Raw genomic sequence first — 23,695 nt, forward strand, 5'->3', positions numbered from 1 at the left:
CAAAGAAAATACCATTTTATAAATGCAATAAACACAATTGATTTGTTTTATGCCAAATTGCAAATAAAATGTGACAACTGTCAGATTTAACTAAAATATCATGTTAGAATAAATGTCATAAATGTGTATTATCACGGACTTACCATTTTTTCTATCATTTGTGACGCACTGAAAAATGCTCATGAAAAGAAACATATCAACCACTTTTTTGGAGTCGCTATTAATTTCGATAAGTCGCTATTTTTATGACATCATTTCGTTAGTTCAACTAAAATCCACAAGGCTCGCACAGTCGCATTTCAACGTCGCCATATTGATTGCATCTTGTTTTGAGTCGAAATTTGAATTAGAATCAGGGCCCAGATCTGTCTAAGTGTTTTCACTTCTTTCGATACTTCTTGTGGAACATTAATTTTACTTGTTTATCAATACTTTAAAATTATGCAGTAATTCGATTAAGTATTATCTTTTTCAGAAGTTTTGCCTATTCGAGCAGAGCAAATGGCAAGGTTAAAAGACGAAGTCCATCACCTTAAATTGGAAAATGATAAGTTACGGCAGCGTAAGGATCAGCTGGAGATACAGCTAGAATCATATATGGAAGGTGAGGATACTAGAAGTGATGGAAAAATACTCCACCCATCCAACAATCCTCTTAGCGAATGTCTAGTACAGCGAGGAAAACAAGTGGAGAAACTACAACAAGAAATCGGAAATTTGAAGAGAAAAATAAAAAATATGGAAGAAGGAATCGAATGCAGTAAACTGGGCGACATCACCCTAACGGGAAAAGAGATTACCCAATTGAAGGAACAGTTGCAATCGCAAGAGAACCAGAATCAACTCTTAAAAGAATATTTTAAATCCCAAATGCAGGAATTCAGAAATGTTATATATATGCTGCTCGGTTACAAGATCGATAGGACGCAAAATTCTTTGTATAAATTGACAAGTCTGTACGCTGAACAAGCAGATGATCTACTTTGTTTCCAAGTGAACAAAGATGGAGATTTAAATCTGTTGGAGAATGAATTCAGTGCTACGCTCGACAAAATGATTAATTTGCATTTGAGGCATCAGAAATCAATTCCTGTTTTCCTTAGTGCTCTTACAATGGACTTGTTCCAAAACAAAACGATGACAACTAAGAGTTATGAGACAGAATTAGACGAATAGTTAGTGAAATAAGGACATTTTCAATTTTTAAGCTTTAGTAAATATAATTATCGAATAGGTTATTTACATTGTCAAGTTTTTGTATCAATATACTGATGATAATTGTATTACAACTTGTTTTAGTTTCTTTCCTTCATTTTTCTTTTTTTTACAATCAAATGGCGAGTGGCATGGCTCATGTTATCTGATGCGATCTAGTCACCAGATACTCTGGGCTAATTAGCAAAATACAAGGAAAAGTTATTTACCAGCAATTTTATTGCTGGAATGGAACCTTATGATTGTATATATTAATAATATAGGTATGCAAAGTCCGCAGATAGTGTGCTAATTTTTTTTAAAAACAAAATGGCGCCCGAAAATCATGTTTTTTTTTTCAATTTTTGCTCTATAACTCCAAAGATTTTAACTTTACACCAAAAACACTGATATAAAAATTCACCGTAATTAAATTCTGCATAGAGACGTGTTTTTCCCGATTTACTTCGACGAAAATTTTCCCCGGAACATGCTGGTTTTTCCAACAAAATCTTCAATTTTCTACTAAAATTTTAGATAAGTAATTGTTTATCAATAATTAAATACTTTGGTAATATAAAAGCTCTTTTGGTATAGATTATAATTCCAGAAGCCGATGGAAATTGAATGAAAAGTTTAACAACAATTGAATTATTAATTAAAAATTTACGGTCGCTATAATAACAACAAAAATTATGATACAGAAGATTAACTGTGATTTTTGTATTACTTATCTAATGTACTTTACAGAATTTAAATTGGACTATTTAAGCCTCAGGAATATTTTAAAATTATAAACAATTTGTTGGCTTATAAACAATTAGAATATCTCGGGAAATATTAAATTAAATTAAATCATGAAAACGGTATTTGAAAAAACGCAACAGAACGCTTCTTTTAAAAGAAAAAACGTTTAATTGTAATGAGTGGTTCCTAAGATACAACCGGTCTGACCGGCATTTACGGCAAAGATATAAACAATAGGATCATAATTTTCGAACCATCACCTTTATATTTTTGTCCTCTATCTCCACACCAATTTTCGTATCTTTAAAATACTCATAACATTATATTATTATAATAAAAACTATCGATATTACGAGTGAAAATTGCCAAAAATAGCAAAATTCCAATCAAAAATTAGGTTGGAGAAAATGTAATCTCAAAGTTCAAAATCGGTATACGTCTAAAAAAATACATTTTCTCAGCTTCCCATGGAGCAATTTTTGAAGTTATACTTCTTTACGATCGAGGGTGAAATTTTATACTTGCCTGGCGCATGCGCAGACAGACAGTATATAGTTCATTGCTAATCTTTCAAATTATGTATGTATCAGCGCAAATAAATAATTAAAAGAATATATTAGTGTTTTTAGTAAATATATTATTTATTATAATTTTTGTGTCTTTGGATTTGTCTTCCTCGGGAATAAAATATTTTATAATAATAGTAAGTATATTTACTTTAAATTTAAAGTATTTTTAGACCTCACTTCTTGGCCTATTAAATTATTTGTCAGTATGTATGAGAAATCTTGTAAGCTGTCAAAGCAAAGGTAGTTTAGCTCGGTGGTAGCACGTTCGACCGGAGATCGAGAAGTCGCCGGTTCGATTCCGTGTGTTATCTAACTTTTTTTTATTTTATTATTGTTTTAATAAAAATTTTTGGAAAGTAGTAAGTAAAAATTAGTTTAATCTTTAAATACAAATAACCTGTTGAAAGTATATTTATTTCGTTGAAATCATATAATAGAAGTATAACTTCTTACGTGCGTACAAAGTACACACACATTCTTTTTTTGTTCCCAAGTAACTCGAGTAGAGCCATCTAACTAATGCATTATTAAATGTCAAAGTGGCTTTTGTTTTGTTATAATAAATTAATTTATTAAGTATAACAAAAATTTTTAATTTGTTTAAAAAAGTTTGTTTTAATAATGATACAGCTTTTAAATGAGAATATTTGTGTTTTTAACGTTAAAAGGTACACTTGTAATAAATTTATCTAAAAAAAAGTACAACTGGAAAAATATGTAGTTCTCTTTTCTTATAAATAAATTAATCTATTATAACAAAATAAAAGCAAGTTTGACATTTAATAATGCGTTAGTTAGATGGCTCTACTCGAGTTACTTGGGAACAAAAAAAGAATGAAGAAAATTGCTCCATGGGAAGCCGAGAAAATGCATTTTTTTAACGTATACCGATTTTGAACTTTGAGATTACATTTTTTTCGACCTAATTTTTGATTGAAATTTTGCCATTTTTGGCAATTTTCGCACGTAATATCGATAGTTTTTATTATAATAATACTTATATCGTTGACTGATAAATATACTGGAAGATACGAAACTAAATGAGCATTTATGTACGACACCAGTGGTTTTAGAAATAGATGGCGTTAGCAGCTTTCTAGGTACGAGATTGAATTTACCTGAGACAACGATGAGACGTATTCAGGTAGCTTTGGTTATCGGAATTTGGGGTCGGTCGGGTCGAATGGATTATAATAAAAATTATTTATTTCTTTTGATGCATTTAAATTTGAGTTCTCATTCAACGATAACAATGGCAATCTTTAATATAATTATTCGAGTGTACCTATGTATTACTTTCTAAAAACTCGTTTTTAAATTAGCAAGAATAATTGTGGTTGTAATTTGTCTTTTAATTTGAATTCTTGAAACAAATCATTGAATATTCTAAAGTTTATTTAATAATTTTATATAATATATATAATAATATTATTTATTTAATAAAAAATTTATTTAACGAGAAAAATATTCACTGGGTGATTTTAGATATTGTAAATTTCTTATTTGCCTCATAATCTCGATACAAAATTAGGTAGTTATTTTCGTTAATTACAGTCTCTTCTGATGATTGTATATTTTGTTTGGAGATATTGCAACCGTATTTACTTAAATGAAATTGACTTACTAACCCGCTCGGCCACTTTAAACTCTTCGAGAGAAAAATGGTAAGGACTCGTAAATTGTTGCAATCGCTATTTCCTACATTTCTTCCAAATTTTTTCGTGCGGTCGATATTTTCCGAGTTAGGGGGAAAATAGTGACTAATATAAGAGTAGTAGAGATATGGGAATCTGAGATCCAAGATCCAAGATGGCGGCCAGCTTGATGGCTAGGATGGCGTTGAGGCCGTAGCCTCTGGTGCAAGAAGTACACCCTGTCGTTATAAAAGAACCCTGTCGTTAAGAAGTACACCCTGTCGTCATAGGGGGTGAGAAGTAGACGTGTTGGCGGCCAGCGGCGTTGAGGCCTCTGAAGAAGAACCCTATAAAAGAACCCTAAGAAGTACACCCTGTCGTCATAGGGGTGAGAAGTAGACGTGTTGGCGGCCAGCGGCGTTGGGGCCTCTGAAGAAGAACCCTATCGTTATAAAAGAACCCTAAGAAGTACACCCTGTCGCACCCTGTAGGGGGTGAGAATTCGTGTTGGCGGCCAGCGGCGTTGAGGCCTCTGAAGAAGAATCCCATAGGGTGGGGCCTCCGGGGGCGGTAAAAATGGCGTTATGTAACAAAATTAGGCAATGTAGATACGGTGTCGGCAAAAAGCAACGATTTTTTAGTATTATAATTTCATACAAACGAATGCACCCCGCCTGCATTCTACAATGTGCTTTTAGAATTCAAAGAAAAATACGTGAGTACCTCCAAGTAATAAAAATATATTGCAATGTGGACGCAACGGCAACTATATATGTCGTTCCCACGAGTGAACCGGATACATCCACATTCCAATGATGTCATACGTTAATGCACGTGTGGCGAAATGAGTGAACCGCGGGAAATACGCTGACAGTAACTATAAATATTATATGTCGTTCCCACGAGTGAACCGGATACATCCACATTCCAATGATGTCATACGTTAATGCACCAACTATAAATATTATATGTCGTTCCCACGAGTGAACCGGATACATCCACATTCCAATGATGTCATACGTTAATGCACCAACTATAAATATTATATGTCGTTCCCACGAGTGAACCGGATACATCCACATTCCAATGGTTTGCAAATTACTAGTTAAAGGATGTACAAATTCTATAAATATTATGCACATGTCGTTCCCACGAATTAAGTGCAAATGTTTTTTAATCGTTTGCAAATTACTAGTTAAAAGATGCAATTAAAACGTGAATGTGTTCACGAGGCATTTCCGGAGTAGCTACTATTTAAACTGAAATCGGGGATAGCCATTTCATAGAGTTTCTGTCAGTCACGAACTACACCAAGTAATCGTTTTGTGAGTGTGATCAATACAACTAAAAAAGTAAGTAAATATTTTTAGTATTTAATTATTTGCTACTTCAGAAGTCTTCCGTCTTCTTTTGTGTTTTACTGTTGCAATTTTACCTTAAAGACCTGGAGCCTATTTACCTGTAAATGCTTTTTGTTTCAAGTCTTCTTGCGTATATTCTTATGTAATTTTTTGTAAGTTATGAGTGTGGTTTGCGTCCTGGTCCACGTTTATCTTCTATTACGAGCTGTAGAAACTAGTAATGAGTTCCGTTTGCGTCCTGGTCCACGTTTACCTTCTATTATGAGTTGTAGAAACATCCTATTGTATAACTATGATTTTGTAGTTTCCGCTTTTCTACCGGTAAATGCTGTTTGTGTTTCAAGCCCTCATGTGTGTATATTTAGTTATGAGTTGCGTGTGCCTCCTGGTCCACGTTTATTACGAGTTGTAGAAAGGCGTACGTAATGCATCCCATTAGTATAGAATAATGATCTTGTAGTTTCTGCTTTTTCATCATTTCAATGTTTTACTGCTGCGATTTTACCTTAAAGACCTGAAATCTACATAATAGCCGGTAAATCATTTTTTTTCAAAACCTTCATGTGTATATTCTTAAGGTATGAGTGTCGTTTGCGTCCTGGTCCACGTTTATCTTCTATTACGAGCTGTAGAAACTCGTAATGAGTTGCGTTTGCGTCCTGGTCCACGTTTACCTTCTATTACGAGCTGTAGAAACTCGTACGTAATGCATCCTTAAAATCTTTGTAAAATTTCCCCAGAATCTGGGAGAAAATTGATTTTCTATCTTACGCTAATACACAGGCTCTTATGGGAGGCGCTGTTGCCAGATGTTGTGAAAGGCCCAGTTTTTCAGTAGATCTGGGGAAATTTTATTTTTGTGTGCTCGTTCCCGTATAGCCCTTATACTGTGATTATGTAGTTTCTGTATGTTTACCAGTTTAATGTTTTGTAATATTTTATATTTTACTGTTACAATTTTACCTCAGTTTTAGTTTTTTATCATTTCAATGTCATCTTTTATGATTTACTGTTGCAATTTTCCTCAGACCTGCAAGAGACAGCGTAGCGTGGTATTCGTGTGTACATTCTTAAGTTATGACTTTCGTTTGTATCCTAGTCCACGTTTACCGTCTATTATGAGTTGTTAAAACTCGTATGTAATGTATCCTATTATATAGACATGATTTTGTAGCCGTAGCTTTTTATTACGTCAATGTCTTTTTTCATATTTTCACTGTTGCAATTTTATTATAATTTACTTCAAAATCATGTAATTTTTAATAATAGAATCTGCAATGTAGCAAATGAACTTACATTCGCAATTATTTCAGATGGATCTAAACAAACTAAACAAAGTTTCTGTTGTTAAGAAAGAAGACAAACCGATTACAAAACTACAGCAACTGGAAGTTGACAAACCATATAAAATAATAAACAGTAAAATCGTCAACACTGCATTTGGCCAATCGGTGCTTCTAGAATTAGAGGAAAGTGTGGTGTTCCTACCGAAGCGGGTTACCGAGGACTACGCCCCCTATATAGATCAGTTGAGGACAGAAAAGTACGCTGTCGTATTCAGAGGCCTGGTGAGCACGTCGAGCAAGCTAAATCCTGCAGCGTCATTCGAAATAATTGAAATTTAAAAAACTGTAAGTAGATTTTTCATATCCAAAATTTTGAAAAATGAATTCTGAGGAAATCGCCATTCTTAGTAGTGAGATAATTAAAAAATTTGATGAAACTGAAAAATTACTTTTTTTAAAAAAGCGTTGTTCGGATAGAGAAACAAAAAATTGGATAAAACAAGTTAAAAAACATATATGTTTATGCAATTTAGCTATTAAGGATGGCGATTTAAGTATAGGGACGCTACGAAAACTTCAAACCAATGTAGGGATCCTTAAAAGATTTTTAATTATACTTCAAAATTTAAATTCCGTTGCAGGCGGTGGGTTAAATAATATACGTAGAAGTAAAGCAAAGGTTGTATGGAGAAATATAGTATCAATTTTTCAAAGTAGAGTACAAACAGGAATAATTATTAACAAAGAGCATAAAGATATTTTACAGTTTTTTGCCGATGCTTTTAAACTATTTCAAAAGAAAATTGAATACAACTTAAAAAGAATGGGCATGTTAAAAGTAAATACTACATTTTGTGGGGAATTTATCAAAAAAGCTGAGGAGGTGGAAAATTTAGAAAGAAAATATTTTAATACTAAAAATGAAGTTATTGATGTGACTACCGATTTAAATTATTGGTTTGAAGTTTACGTTAAAAATATTGTTTTGACCGATTTATCTGAATTTGAGGAATCTCAGAGTGGTTGGGCACTGAATCAAATTATATCTTTAGAAATAAACATTAATAAATTTGAAATGGCTAAAGGAGCCTCATCGTATATTCAATTGCATCCTAAAGTTACCAAAAAACGAGCTTGTATCAATGTTAAGAATAACGACCAGGCTTGTTTTGCTTGGGCCATTGTATCAGCCCTATATTCAGTTAACATAAACACTAACAAAACTACTTCATATCCTCATTACACCACTGTCCTTAATTTAAAAGGTCTTACATTTCCAGTAACTCTAAATCAAATTTCCCTCTTTGAAAAAAATAATGAAAATATTTCCGTTAATGTTTTCGAGTTAAATGTTAAAGATGAGCTTTTCAATTTTTCGGTACTTCCTGTGAGATTAACTAAACAAAAACGGGAAAAACATGTCAATCTGTTGATAGTTCAAAATAAATATTATTTTAATAATGAAGTGGACAACGTCGGACCATGGAGTGGTGGACGTGATGAAGATCTAATACATTTTCACTATATTTGGATAAAAGATTTAGGCAAACTTGTCAAGTCACAACTTTCTAAACACAATGGAAAGAAATATATATGTGACAGATGTCTTAATTATTTTTATACAAAAGAAAAGTTGGATGCTCATATCATCTACTGTGAAAAGATAGATGACTGCAAAATAAGTTTCACCAAAGAACCATATGTCAAATTTAAAAACTTTGTTTACAAAGAAAAATTGCCATTCCTAGTATACGCAGATTTTGAATCACTGCTCGTTCCTCTTCGCGCATCCCACTCAACACCATCAACTACGTCAACGCATCCATATCAAAGACACACAGCGTACAGTGCCGGATTATATTTTAAGTGTAATTATGATGATAATTTTTCATTCTACAAAAGTCATGTGGGTTTGGACTGTATGTCATGGTTTTCACATGAAATTGACAATTTAGCTCAATTTATTCATTCAAAATTAATAAATATTCAACCCATGAACGTTGAAGTAAGTTTAAAAGATGCTACTGAGAGATGTCACATTTGTAATAGAAAATTTTTGGAGAAGGATCGAATTGTAAGAGACCATTGTCATTTGACTGGCAATTTTAGAGGTTTTGCACACAATGGGTGCAATTTAAATTATAAAAAAGCATTTGTGGTTCCAATAGCCTTCCACAATATGAGTGGTTACGACTCGCATTTCATAATAAAGGATTTAGCGAAAATGTACGACATTTCCATTTTACCAGTCAACAAAGAAAAATATATTAGTTTCACAGTTTACCATAAAAAGACAAATATTAGATTCCGGTTCATTGATACTTTTAGATTTATGGGGAGTTCATTAGATAACTTAGTTTCAACTTTGAAGCCAGAAAATTTTGGAATTTTAAGAAAACAATTTCCAAATTTAGATGATGAAACGTTCAAGTTGTTAACTAAAAAAGGAGTATTCTTTTATGATTATTTAGATAAAATTGAACGGTTGGATGAAACAAAGTTGCCAAATAAAGAAAAATTCTACAATAAACTGAACGATGAGCATATATCAGATTCAAATTATGCTCACGCTAAATTAGTGTGGGAGAAATTTAACATGAAGACTCTTTGGGATTACAGTAATTTATACATGAAGACAGATATACTTCTTTTGGCTGTAGTTTTCGAAACTTTTCGAGACACATGCTTCAAGACATATGGATTAGATCCAGGACACTACTATACCATCCCAGGTTTTACATGGGATGCAATGCTCAAGTATACAGGATGTCACTTGGAAACTATACAAGATGTTGATATGCTTTTATTCTATGAACGAGGTATACGTGGAGGTATATCACAGTGTTGTAACCGGATGGGGGAGGCTAACAACAAATACATGATGAATTACGATCCATCTAAACCTTCTAAATATCTCATGTACCTTGATGTTAACAATCTATATGGTTGGGCGATGAGTGAACCTCTCCCTTATGGAGGTTTCCATTGGGATGATACAAATATCGATGTTATGTCAATACCTGACGATGCAAAAGAGGGATACATTCTTGAAGTTGATCTCTCTTATCCAGAAAACTTACATGACTACCATAAAGATTTACCGTTTTGTGTAGAGCATTGCAAACCTCCTGGTTCCAAACAATCTAAACTCTTGTCCACTCTGTACAATAAAACTAACTACGTTATTCACTACAGGAACCTAAAACAGGCTATATCACATGGATTAGTTCTTACTAAAATTCATAAGGTATTGAGATTCAAGCAAATGACTTGGTTAAAAGGTTACATTGCTCTTAATACACAATTGAGGGCTCAAGCTAAAACAAGCTTTGAGAAAAACTTATACAAGCTCATGAACAACGCTGTATTCGGGAAGACCATGGAGAACCAAAGGAAGCATAGGCTGGTGAAACTAGTAAATAAATGGGAGGGACGCGTAGGTGCTCGAAATTTGATTGCTAGCCCGAAGTTTCATAGTCGCGTTATTTTCGATCAATCATTAATGGCAGTAGAATTAAAGAAAGCTGAAATTATTTTTAATAAACCATTGTATGTTGGAATGGCAATTTTAGAACTTTCTAAAACCTGCATATATGAATTTCATTATGACTATATGTTACAAAAATTCCCATTAAATCAAAATAAATTGCTTTATATTGATACTGATGGATTGATTTATGAAACTGAATGTAATGATATATACGAGGAAATGATTAAGCCTGACATTCATAGATTTGATACAAGCGATTATCCCCCAAATAATCCTTGGAATATTCCTTTAGTAAACAAAAAAGTGCCAGGTCTAATGAAAGATGAGAATAACTCAAAAATCATGACTCACTTCGTTGGTCTTCGTTCAAAGCAATATACATATAAAGTGGCTGGGGAGAAAGATGTTAAAAAGTCGAAAGGGGTTAAGATGAATGTTGTAAAGATGAAAATTAACTTTGATGATTATTTGAATTGTTTGAAAAGTTTTCGTGAAACTGCCGAAACAAAATCACTTTTTTATGCAACACAGCGTTGTATACAATCTAAATTACATGAAGTTTACAGTATTGAGCAAACTAAAATAGCCTTAAACCCTTTTGATGACAAACGGCACTTACTCTCCAACACTTTTGATACGTTGCCCTGGGGCCACTACAGTATAACACATAGGTGAATTCATTTTTCAGATGTGGAAGATGGAAAGTCTACAGAATTTATGCATAAGCTCTATTATCGAAAACATACATGAAATTTCAAAATTTATTAGTAAATCGCCTTTACCATGGGTATTAACGGAGGAAATAGTTCAAAAATTTAGTAAAATTAAATGGATGCAAATTAAAACTAATCCCGTTCCTTATGAACATTTTAAAGTTTGTGACTTTGAGAATCATGATCTAGAATTGAATATTTCACCTGAACTTCGTCAGGCAATTATAGAGTGTCAGGATTTTGAAACTTTTGCACTTAATGACTACTATTGCTTATGGTTTAGGTATTATCAAATACCAAAATATAATTTGCTACTCTGTCGACCATGTTACAGGGTATTTAAAATAATTTTCTCTGAAAAACAAAAATGTCTAAAAGCTAAATCTGATAATTTTCATGTTAGTTGTTTAGCTTCAGACTTACATTTGATATTTAGAAAAAAATCATCCTGGTGTCAAAATGGTTTTTGTGAGGTACTCTTTGAACTAAAGGATAGATATGATTGTGAGGAGGACTTACACAGGAATCGTAATAAAAAAGTAAGATTCTCAGATATTTAAGATGCTAATAAAATTTAAACCTTTTGGTAAAGACGATCTGTATATTTGTATCATTTTCGGTAAACATATTTTGTACGTTTATACCTGTAAAATGTAAAAAAACTTTCTTGTAAAGTAATTACTTACCTTTTAGTTGTATTGATCATAATCACAAAACGTTACTTCGATTAAACGAATACGATTTGCGATTACGATTATCGATTACTAATAACGAATAAAAGACTTTCTTGTAAAATATGCTTTATTTTTATTTACCTTTTCCCCATACAAAATCCCCAGATCCCCAGATCCCATTGATGATGGACCCCCAGACATTAATTATTCATAAAATAAATTTACTTTAGATAATAAGGATTTCAGTTGTTTTATTAATCCATTATCAGGACAAGGGATCCCCAACATATTCCAATTAAAAGTACCTTTTTCAATGACACTTCTTGTAAATTCATTAAACTTGTAATAGACGTTGTGCTTTAAGAAATATATATGTCCATCGATGTAATTAAATGCTGATGTAATATCATTTGGTATTCCTGGAAAAACGTCACTTATGCGTCCTCTTGAGATAATGTCTTTATCATTAAATTCAATAAATGAACCATCAAAACAAACAAATTTTTTTCCTGAATTTGTTTGGAATAAACCGTTAATACTTCTTGCGTTATTGATTTCAGGTACCATGTTATCTGTATGAATTCTTAAGCTAGGAAATGCTGCTGCATATATACGATTTCTGCTTACACCAATCATATCTCCATTGGAACTTTGAAAAACATGTGTCACGTTCGTAATTCCCCTTGGAAAGTATCTTATAAATTGTTCAGCATTGGTGGGTATCTTTTCATTATTTAAGTCATATTTCCATACCAGATCCTTACTTACTATATACATTCGGTATGTTGGAAATGATGGAGCATACGCTAAAAATATTAAATCTGGATATTCCAATTCACATACATTCGTTATTATATTTTGCTTTGATTTATTAGTCCTAGCTGCTGTGGTTGTCCTAGATCTTTCTGTTGTAGTTGGTGAACTACTCCTAGGTTGAGTTGGAATAGATGCAGATTTACTTTTATGTCCATATAACTTTTCTAAGCCTCTTTTATCATCATCAGTTATGTGAGAAGGAAAGGTTTCATAAAAGGGATACATTACAGCCTTCTTATCGCTACTGTGTGCTAAACCTAAAGCGTGACCAACTTCATGGAGAAGGACTGCAAAGAAATTTGTTCGACCTTCTGCTGTAGAATTTAAACTGAAATCCCATGTTAGATTGCTATTCATATGAATTTCTATGCACCCAGATGTAGGTGGAAAATAAGAATGTGCTAATATACCACTTGTAAATTTAAAAGGACATTCGTCGTTACCCTGACAATTGTATCGAAAATAGTGCTGTTTTGGAACTACTGTTATAGTTATATCCGGATTTGGATCTGGGATTCTCAGATAAGTAAACTTAAATTTTGATGCTTCTTCCCATATTTCAAATACTCTTTTAGTGACTGTCAAAGCTTGAGGGGTTGCTTGTGGAAAATACCATTTTATATCAAATTTTTTCCATGCTGATTTTACAGCGTAAGCATTGTCTCCTTGTGTACATCGTGGTTTCTGCATTAACTCCATCGTTTCTTTATTTAATTTCCCATCTACCGGTAAATTATATCTTTCTTGAAACTGTTCTAGTGTTTCAGTAATATCAGTACTGGCAGTTTCACTTGTGGTGATGTAACCATATTGTTCTAGCCATGACACTGCATTTGTCTCAGTAAAATTTCCACCTAAGCAAAAACTTATGCTGGTTGCGATGAGCAGAACAACTTTATTGATATGCATCTCGAATGATACTAGTTCAAATAAGAAAACATCACTGTGATATAAATAAACCCCACCAGCCAATACTCCTCTTGTAATTTATTTTCATGAAATAAAACAACAGAGATATATTTTACAAGCTTTATTAAATTCTTTCAAGATCATTAGCGATCCTATTTTTACAGAAAAATATAAGTTGCCCTAACGCTATATGTTGTAAAGTATTTCCTTCCTGTGTAAATGTATACAATTTTTGAATTGCGTCTGAAAACGTATAATTATGACTACTAAAACTATTTCGAACAATATTAAGCGTATTATAATAATAATGTGGAAATTCAATAGTCTCTAGCATGGACATATACGGTGTTAAAAGTTCACTATTTGCTTCCACAAGGGTGTTCACTTGCACTTCTGAGAGACAAAAGTTAATGCCGTGCTTGATTATTTCGAGGAATTTCATGCTGTTGTAGGTTATTTGTCGAATTATGCAATATTCACCACACTGAATTTCAACAGGATCATCAGAGACGGTCACGTTTTCGTGGAAAAAACTTTGCTCATTGAGTTGGGTAATTAATTGTTCCCATTCATAGGCACTGAAAGATATTTTCTGCCATGGCGATTTCCACATAATTACAGCTGGAGTATATGTTCTGGCTGGACTTAGACCACAACCAAGTTGGTATGATCCATTTAACAACTGTGTGTACAGCAGATAATGGGACTCGTTCTTAGCTGCTTCTTCATACTTCTCTAGAAGAGCATCCAGCTCATAATCGTAGTCTTCACATACAGTTGATGTTTCAGATGATGGTGAAAGGGTGACATCATACTCGCTGCCGCTTGAGTATTCAGTATCTTGGGAATACATTTTTACTAGCTAACTGACTGCAACACACTGAGAACGAAAAACGTGTTTCTGCTAATTTTTCAGAATTCCCCCCACCTTTTTAGATGACAGCATCATTATCGATCCAACTATTATGTTTTACATCAAGGCCAAGCCATTTGACGTACATTTTTTTTACCTTTACGACGTAAAACTTTTTCAACTAAGTAAATATCAGGATTGGCTGTTTTCTGTAACTCTTCATCGTAAAAGGCTCCTTTGATCGGTGCACCTTGCATGTCTTCGAGCATGTACGTTGCAGGGTTGGTAATATTGATTTTGGTAACTTTGAATAATTCTGTTGTCCAACTTGGAACATATCCCTTGTCGAATAACATTTTGGTTTTGCTGATGCGTACAATATCGCCGACTTTAAATTTTCGGGGACCTGCGATTTTTAAATGCGTAAATTTGTTTTTTAAAATCTCCTTTTCATTGGTTTTGTTCACTTGTGATGGTTTGTACCCCGTTTTTGAATGCTTTGTATTGTTGTATTCAGCCGTAACTGTGGGCAATATGTCAATCCACTTGTAAGTACCGTGTAAGCTGAAATACTTGTAAAGTTTGGATTTCAACGTTCTAATGACGCGTTCAGCCATGGCTGCTTTCATGGTAGTGAAAACAGAATAGTGATTTATTTTATGTTTTTTCATTAAATTTTGAAACTTGTTATTGTAAAATTCAGTTCCCTGATCCGACTGCAGATTTTTCGGTGTTCGTTTGCTGTGTGCGAGGATATCCGAAAATGCTCGAGTCAGCTCCTCACCCGTCTTTGTCTTTAATGGACGAGTCCACAGATATTTCGAAAAACAATCAATAACAACTAAAATTAATTTAAAATTTCTATTGTTATGAGAATGAGGTCGCATTTCAGCCAAGTCCATCTGCCATAAATCGTCTAAGCCTTTGACTATTGTACGTCGTCTTGGATAATTTTTTCGAGCAGGTTTGTGTAGCTCGTTAACTAGTTGGACCTTTTCCATGGACGACGCCATTTCTACTTTCTAAAGCTTTAACTCTTTGGAGTAAAGGGTGTAAATATGTGTTAAATATAGCAAGTGTATCTTGGATTTCTTTTACTGCTGAAGATAAACGTTCATCCAACTCATACAAAGTCTTTGACAGCTCTGATACTCTACTATCTAGTAAAGATCTCATATCTGATTCATATCGAATGCTTTTCTGCCATTGCTCAAGATCATGAATCCTATTATCATTTATGGTTTGTAGATTTACCTGTAACTCGCTTAGTAATTTATTATGTTTTCTGCCTTTCACCTTTTTTGCATCAGACATCTTCACTCTACCTAAACTGTTTACGTTCTAACGCAATATTCTTTGTACAATAGGTTTTATGCAACTCGTCCATCAATTGACTCTTTAGACAATTTTATTATTTTCGACGTATTCTTCTACTACCTTAAGACGATTTTCTAAATCATGTGAATTAAGATCCGTTGTTTTAATCTTTTTTTCCATTTCCAACGATTTCAACATATTTTGTGCGCTTTGGTGAGCAGCATCTGTAACGTTCTTATTCATTTCACGTTTAAATAAATCTAGGTCATTTCTAAACTCGTGTACTTGTTTCGACAAATCGGATATTTTTGCAGCATTCACTTTGTTCTCATCAAGCAACAAATTAATTTTTTTATTAGAATCACTTTCTACTTTACTTATGGTGTCTGAGATTTTTTGTTCAAGTTGAACATGTTTTGCATTATATTCTTTGCGCAACAAATTAAACTCTTTTCTTACAAAAGACTTGACATGAACAATGCGACTATCTACGAATTTCTTGTTGGAAAGATCTGTATCAGCTACAGGAGGATTCCGTTGCATATCCTTCTTTACTGCATGTATTTGGTTTTGTACATCCAAAATAGATTGTTTTAAGCCTTCACGTAGCTTTTTAACAGCTTGTTCATTAGAACGATAATGATGGCGACCAAACTTGTCAACATTCATATTGGAAATGATGCTACAATAATCTGATCTAACGTTAATATATAATATCTGCTTCACGTAATTCGTTGATAATGGCAACAATTTCGTTATTGAGGGATGCGGTGTTTCCTGCTTTTTGCTCAGCCATCAACAATTTGAGGCGCTCACAAAGTTCGTTTGGGTCATCCCAATACACATATTGCACATGATCATCGCTGTCTTCCCAATGTGTCGGTATTCCTGAGCCAACCTCCTCCCTACCAGATACTGTATTACGACGAAATGATTTATTCAGGTCAGGTTTAAGAAGTGATTTATTAAGATTAGGTTTAATAATTTCATTCCACTTATAGGTTTTGGTTCCCTTTAGTGTACCATTCAGTTTTTTATGAGCATTGGTTAATTCCAGCAATGTAATATATCGTTTCACATCGTCCTCAGTGTAATAATCAGGTTCTTTGTAAAATATTAATTCATATAGCCCGCGAGTTCCAACAACATAGTCTCCTTTCGCCACAATCCAACCATTATGGGCGAAATCAATAACAGTTTTTCCAAGTTTCCATTTAGAGGTTACGGGATCATGAGTAGGACCGTATACTCTATCTATTTTATCTGAATACTGCCAATGGTCTTTCACATAAGGATGAATTAGATGATGGTATTTTTCTAGGTAATCTTGAAATTCTTGTTCGGATACCTTATCTTGCGATTGGTTTGTTTCTATGCTATCTTCGTATTCTTCATCGGATTTATCGCTGTTTTCAAATACCTCTTCATCGCTGATAAATGATGTATTTTTTATGGTGCTAATATCTTCTTTTTTAATTTCTTCTTCTTTTTCCATTGGTTCTTCTTTTTTAATCGACTCCGTTTTAACGTTAGCATTGTATTGCGATGTTTTTAGAACACTGGTTATGGGTTTAAACATTTTTTTCAAAGTTTCATCCTCCTCCGATTTACCTAGTTTTAACGCTAAATACTTTTTGCGAATAGCTCTAGCTAATTCCGCAACTTTGCGCTTGCGTAGAAGCACTTGTTTGTCCAACATGCTTTTATATAATGCAGGTGTCTCAGCCACGTCTAAACTTTTATAAACTTGTCGAAACCTTTACGATAGCGTCCGTTAGAAATATCAAAATCCTTAACAATAACAAATGTACCATACTTGTCCTTCCAACATTCAGAACAAAATTGTTTAAATTGCTCAAATGTCATGTCAGGAGAGACGTGATCGTCAAAGACGTGTTTTAAATTGAGCTCATCCTGTTTAAACAATACAATAAGGTTAGCATTATCACGTAGGAGTTGTTTGCCTGCTCGACTGTAGGATTGACATAGGTATGCACAATCGATATTTTTATGTCTCCCCATACAGTAATATTCACGTATTGTTTGTTGCGGATCCGTTGATACATCATCAAATATGAATACAGAATTTGGTTTGGCTTTACCAGGACTTATTACGGCATCATTATCTTTATATGGGAAATAGCCCACCTCCTTCACAGATGCTAACACTTCCTTCAAAAATTGATACTTGGGTTGAAACAACGATTTTGAATAAACGTAAACATTTTGAAATTTAGCGCCATTCGGGTCAAACAATAATGCCAACATAGCATTAGTCTTTCCACATCCGCTTGGGCCGCATATGATAGCACGAAAAGAATGTGGTAGCAATGCACCATGTTTACTGGTTCTTGTCACGTTATCGACAAAATCTAAGTTTTCCACTGCTAGTGTCTTGTCTTGTTGAACAACCTTCATCTTGTGATCGAGATGAATTTTATGCACTTGGTTATATAAAAAGCAATTTTGTGTGAAACGATTCATTTCAATGTTGGTTGTTCAAGGTGAAGGAGTTTTAAATTCTATAATCAATAGTCTACCATTTGAATTGCACGCTCCTGGCTACCACTATCTAGGACCTGGAACTAAATTACAGAAACGTCTAGCACGAGGAGATCCTGGGATAAATCCATTAGATCAGGCTGCGAGAGATCACGATATAGCATACTCTCAAAGTAATTCCTTAAAAGATCGACATAAAGCAGATTGGGTGTTGGAAAATAAAGCGTGGGAACGAGTTAAAGCAAAAGACGCATCTTTGGGTGAAAAAACCACTGCCTGGTTAACTACTACAGCGATGAAAGCCAAACGAAAACTAGGTATGGGTGTGAAACGTGGTAAAGGCGTTAGATCATTTAAGCGACACGTGCTGCAACCAATTATCAGAAGATTGAAACGTACTCCTCCAGCACCAAATCTGCGTAAATCAGCCCTACTTGCACTTGCAGCAGCTAGAACGGCCGTTAAAAACGTAGGTGGGAAAAAAAATGTGCGGGTTCCAAGAATTATTCCATTTGAACCAAAATCAGGTGGTATTTTACCTTTAATCCCTATCTTTGCAGGCTTATCAGCTCTCGGCTCTTTAGCGGGGGGTGCGAGTGCCATTGCCAAGACAGTAATCGACTCAAAGAATGCTCAAAAGAAACTGGAAGAAGATAAACGTCATAATAAAGCAATGGAACATCTAGGCAAAGGTTTATACCTACGAAAAAACGCTAAAGGTGGCTTTGGATTATACTTGAAGAAGTCAAAAAACTCCCGCTGAAGCTACCTAATAGACCTCTAACCAATGTGGACTTGAATAAATTTGCTAAACAATTAAAAATTTCAAATTTTCGTGGAGTTTTTATGCGGGACAATTTACCTCAAGCCCCCCGTAAACACGAATGTGCTATTATTAATCTTGATATTTCCAAGAACCCTGGTACACATTGGGTAGCTTACCGAAAGATAAATAACAACATAGAATACTTTGATTCATATGGTTGCTTGAAGCCACCGCGGGAACTAGCATCATATTTGAGTGGTGGACGAATTTTCTATAATAACGACGCATACCAAACTTATAACCAAATTAACTGTGGACATTTATGCTTAAAGTTTCTCTACAATGGAACCATCTAACGACATCTTGAGGCGTGCCACATGCATTTTTATGGAAAATATAACGAGCGGTGTTTGGTATAAACTACCCCACGATATTCGTCTCGCACTAGGAGATCATTTACCTTGCAAGAAAGATCATAATAAACATGAATGGGGTGATGTTTGCGGCAATATGAAATCTACATGTGTATTGTGCGGTGTCTATGAGAGCGGTATCTATAAGCAAAATGTAAATAAGACAAAACCATGTAACAGTATAATAAGAAAAATAAAGAAATTTTTACCATAATATATTGATATTTAACTTACTACACCCTATATTAAGTATCAGTCATGTCTCGATTGTTAACCTTGACAAGTACTACAAACGAATTTTCGTTTACTCCTCAAGTGCCTCTTGTACTTGATCCACTTCAGCAGTATTATGTAGCAGTGTTGGGATTTCATACATTTAATTCCATCCCAAACATCGATGGTGAAAAATTTTATTTCTATGAGCAAAATGACCGTAAAAAGTTGCGTCATATCGACATTCCATCCGGATGTTATGAAATTACCGATATCGAAGCGTACATTCGAAGTGCATTACACACTAAATACAATTCAGTTCAGCAGTTCACTTTAAGACCGAACAACAATACGCTTAAATGTGAAATTTTCTGTCAAGAGCATACCATTACTTTCGAGAAAAATGATAGTCTTGGTAAATTATTGGGTTTCTCCTCAAATAGAATATTGGCGCCAGGTACACTGCATTCTTCAGATCAACCTGTAAACATTATAAAAGTATCGAGTCTACTTTTTGAATGCAACATTACCGAAGGAGCCTTCTACGAGGACAGACCTGCGCACACTATTCTACATTTTCCACTTAGTGTTGATCCAGGGTTTGCTATTGATGAACGTCCTCATAACCCTATATACATACCAGTAAGCAGCAGCATACGTGAAATTACCAAAATTACCGTTAGTGTAGTCGATCAAGAATTAAGACCAGTCAACTTTAGAGGAGAGAAAAGTACTCTGCATTTGGATTTTAAGGAACGATAGATGGGTTTAGATATAAAACACAACTCTACACATCCATATTCATTAGTCTCACACGGATCCTACATGGGACGTGACGTGTCTGCTGACAATAAAGTTTTTCTTGTTTCCATTGGATTACGGCTGAAGAATGCCAAAACGCCACTATATTCGACGCCAGGTTCATCAGCAGGAACCACATATTTTCGATCTTTACCAAAAACCCCGGTTCGACGATACTATTAGAAAAGAAGAATTTCGTACATATACACCTTATATCAAGTCATTTAATAATAGTGACGTTGTCGAGTTTATCATAAATCAATCAGATGCATTTTTTGCGATACACGACACACTTTTAGAAATTAAAGGAAGTATCAAGAAAGCTGGTAATGGAACTGTTTCTCTTGCACCGAATGCTGGATCCTTCTTGTTTGATACTTGTACCTACATCCAAAGTTCACATGACATGGAAATAGTTCGAGATCCAGGTGTAGTCAGCACTATTCGCAGTTTGTTGTGTTATACACCTGAAGATTCCAAATTTCTCAGTACTGCAGGATGGAACTATCCGAATTATCCACATTTATCAGGGGACGCCTTTAGTTTACTGATTCCAATCAAACATATTTTCAACATTTTCAACGATTACACTAAATTAACCTATGGTCGTCAAGTGTTTCGCTTTGTTCGAGCGCGTAATGATAAAGATTGCATTGTTGTCCAAGAACCTACTGGTTCCACGACGGTAACAACAGTATCATTAACCATCGTCAGCATGGAACTCAAGGTCAAACATGTCTTTCCCAATGATGATGTGAAAATCGAATTAATGACTCCGATTAAGAATAATTCACCGATAACCATACCTTTCCGTAAATGGGAGCTCAATGAACTACCTTCACTTACGGCAGGATCTCGACGAGAGATATGGAGTGTAAAGACAACTTCAGCTGTTGAACGTCCACGCTACGTTATTGTAGCTTTTCAAACTTCTAAACGAGATGATATTCACGCTGATCCGACGCTATTCGATCACATTAGAATGTCCAGCGTACGAGTGGTTATTAATGGTGACTATTGGCCTAACGAGAGAATGCAATTGGATTTCACAAAAAATGATTACGCTATAGCTCACTACAATTATACTGAATTCTTTCCCAGTTATGCTCGTTCGCTAACAAAACATCCCATCTTAGATTACTCTGCATTTAAAAGATATGCTTTGTTTGTTTTTGACTGTTCCAAGCAGGATGATACATCGTTTAGATCCGGAACTGTCGATGTTAAGTTGGAAATCGAAGCAGATGAAGGTTTTCCAGCAGGTACTCGAGCTTACTGTTTAATTGTTCACGACAGCCTACTCGAATACTTTCCACTAACTGAAGTTGTCAAAAATATAATTTAAATAGGACAATCTACAACTATGTCTTTCAGTATTGATCGCAACATCATGAGGATCGCATTAGTTGACATACAAGGATTCACCGTAGATGGGTGGTTTGTACCCAAAGAGCTTACCATTGAAATTGGCCATAAACGATGCCATTACATATTTACGTCTCCACAACCGTTTGCTACATTGAGTAATAAAGATAAGAAGACTGTATCTTACTTGGAGAGACACCTGCACGGTCTTCGGTATTCCAATGGGGATGTTGAATATTCAAAAATAAATGAAATACTAGAATCTAAGTTGTTGTATGCAGCTGATTACATCTACGTTCGCGGCGAACAAAAAGTGGAATTTTTACAAAAGAAATGTCATATTTTTGGAGTTTTTCCCACCATTATTGATGTTTGTAAATTTGATGATACACCCCTTGATACTGGAAACTTTATTCAGAATGCCAATCCTTGTCACACAACTGGACTATTTTCCTGCACCGAGAGAAATGTGGATCACCTCCGCCAATGGTTTTGTGAAAAAATATTACCTATGTAAATTAGGTTTTTGAATAAAAGATTAAACGTATTGTTTTAGTTTTATTTAAAAAAACACTGCCTTCCTTTTTTTACATATTTATTTTAATGCAAGATGATTCACATTTGCGACTTACAAAAAATTTTATAATGATATTAACAGCTAGAAATACATTTATTACTAATATTATTGTTAACAGTATAATCGATGAACCATATTGGACGATGTCATCATCATTATTAGTTTTGCTCCATTTTGAATCACTTTCAGTGTTATTTGGGGATATTAACTTGATCTTGTAGAATGCTCCTCCCGACTTTGGTATCGTTTTGAAAAATACTGGAAGCTGGCCATAATTCACCACTTCATGATCCATTAGAGTCCATTCAGTTCGATTACAATCAGTTTTTACATCGTTAAAACATATCGCTATGTTCTTAACATTGTTTGGAACGTTTGTATAAAGGACATTGTTAACAATAGCTGTGAGAATGATAAACGATGCCGTTAATTGAGACATCTTGCTGGTTGAATTCTTTTTAATGGGTATTGTGTTTTTGGTAGTTTTCTTGTAGACAAATGAAACTCTGCAAATCGTTTTTCAATTGCGGTTCTATCTTCGTACCACTGTATATCCGCTTTCAACTTTTGTATTTTTTCGCAAAACTCTACCAATCTACACTGCACGGAAGACATTGATGAAATGAAGCATCTTTTACTTAAACTAATATATAAATATACATATATATTAATTTTATATTTGTTTGAAATTTTCCTTAGTCCTGACCTGTTCCTAATAAAATATTTATGTGTTAAATAGTATGTGCATCTTAATTGGAATTTCCTATTAGCAAGCGTCATTATATTTTCTGCATCTGTTTATTACTAATTATACAATAAACGCAATCGTGGGAACGACATAATATTTATAGAATTTGCTACCATATTGCGTCAGCGTATTTTCCCACATTGCAAGCCTCGTGAACATAAGTTTTAATTACATCCTTTAGTAATTTGCAAACCATTGGAATGTGGATGTATCCGGTTCACTCGTGGGAACGACATATAATATTTATAGTTGGTGCATTAACGTATGACATCATTGGAATGTGGATGTATCCGGTTCACTCGTGGGAACGACATATAATATTTATAGTTGGTGCATTAACGTATGACATCATTGGAATGTGGATGTATCCGGTTCACTCGTGGGAACGACATATAATATTTATAGTTACTGTCAGCGTATTTCCCGCGGTTCACTCATTTCGCCACACGTGCATTAACGTATGACATCATTGGAATGTGGATGTATCCGGTTCACTCGTGGGAACGACATATATAGTTGCCGTTGCGTCAGCGTCCACATTGCAATATATTTTTATTACTTGGAGGTACTCACGTATTTTTCTTTGAATTCTAAAAGCACATTGTAGAATGCAGGCGGGGTGCATTCGTTTGTATGAAATTATAATACTAAAAAATCGTTGCTTTTTGCCGACACCGTATCTACATTGCCTAATTTTGTTACATAACGCCATTTTTACCGCCCCCGGAGGCCCCACCCTATGGGATT

At 34.3% G+C, this 23,695-nt stretch overlaps 4 protein-coding genes across 5 annotated transcripts in view; 3 read left to right on the forward strand and 1 right to left on the reverse strand.

The window, feature by feature from the left end:
- Positions 1–1,283, forward strand: part of LOC114347497 (mitotic spindle assembly checkpoint protein MAD1) — a 44,842-nt gene extending 43,559 nt beyond the window's left edge. The window contains exon 7 of one of the 2 annotated variants that reach the window (XM_028298201.2): positions 479–1,283. In XM_028298201.2, coding sequence (XP_028154002.1) covers positions 479–1,176 — 698 coding nt within the window. In that variant the 3' untranslated portion in view covers positions 1,177–1,283. Of the gene's footprint in view, positions 1–475 lie in introns of both variants that reach the window. The other variant, XM_028298194.2, reaches the window with a different exon arrangement.
- Positions 1,284–7,614: 6,331 nt separating this feature from the next.
- On the forward strand, positions 7,615–10,956 carry LOC126883831 (uncharacterized). The gene has a single exon (XM_050649506.1). The coding sequence runs from the start codon at positions 7,615–7,617 to the stop codon at positions 10,954–10,956; it is 3,342 nt and encodes a 1,113-aa protein (XP_050505463.1).
- A 916-nt stretch (positions 10,957–11,872) lies between these two features.
- On the reverse strand, positions 11,873–13,393 carry LOC126883832 (matrix metalloproteinase-18-like). Its single transcript, XM_050649507.1, has one exon. It carries the CDS (start codon positions 13,391–13,393, stop codon positions 11,873–11,875), a length of 1,521 nt encoding a protein of 506 aa, XP_050505464.1.
- A 6,953-nt stretch (positions 13,394–20,346) lies between these two features.
- LOC126883833 (uncharacterized) lies at positions 20,347–21,603 on the forward strand. The gene has a single exon (XM_050649508.1). The coding sequence runs from the start codon at positions 20,347–20,349 to the stop codon at positions 21,601–21,603; it is 1,257 nt and encodes a 418-aa protein (XP_050505465.1).
- The last annotated feature ends 2,092 nt before the right edge of the window (positions 21,604–23,695 follow it).

Source organism: Diabrotica virgifera, chromosome 4 (assembly GCF_917563875.1).
Source record: "Diabrotica virgifera virgifera chromosome 4, PGI_DIABVI_V3a".
Lineage (NCBI taxonomy): Eukaryota > Metazoa > Arthropoda > Insecta > Coleoptera > Chrysomelidae > Diabrotica > Diabrotica virgifera.

Excerpts from the sequence above, each read along its gene's own strand:
- LOC126883831 (XM_050649506.1), top strand. The coding sequence starts at position 7,615 with ATGGGCATGTTAAAAGTAAATACTACATTTTGTGGGGAATTTATCAAA.
- LOC126883832 (XM_050649507.1), bottom strand. The coding sequence starts at position 13,393 with ATGCATATCAATAAAGTTGTTCTGCTCATCGCAACCAGCATAAGTTTT.
- LOC126883833 (XM_050649508.1), top strand. The coding sequence starts at position 20,347 with ATGCCAAAACGCCACTATATTCGACGCCAGGTTCATCAGCAGGAACCA.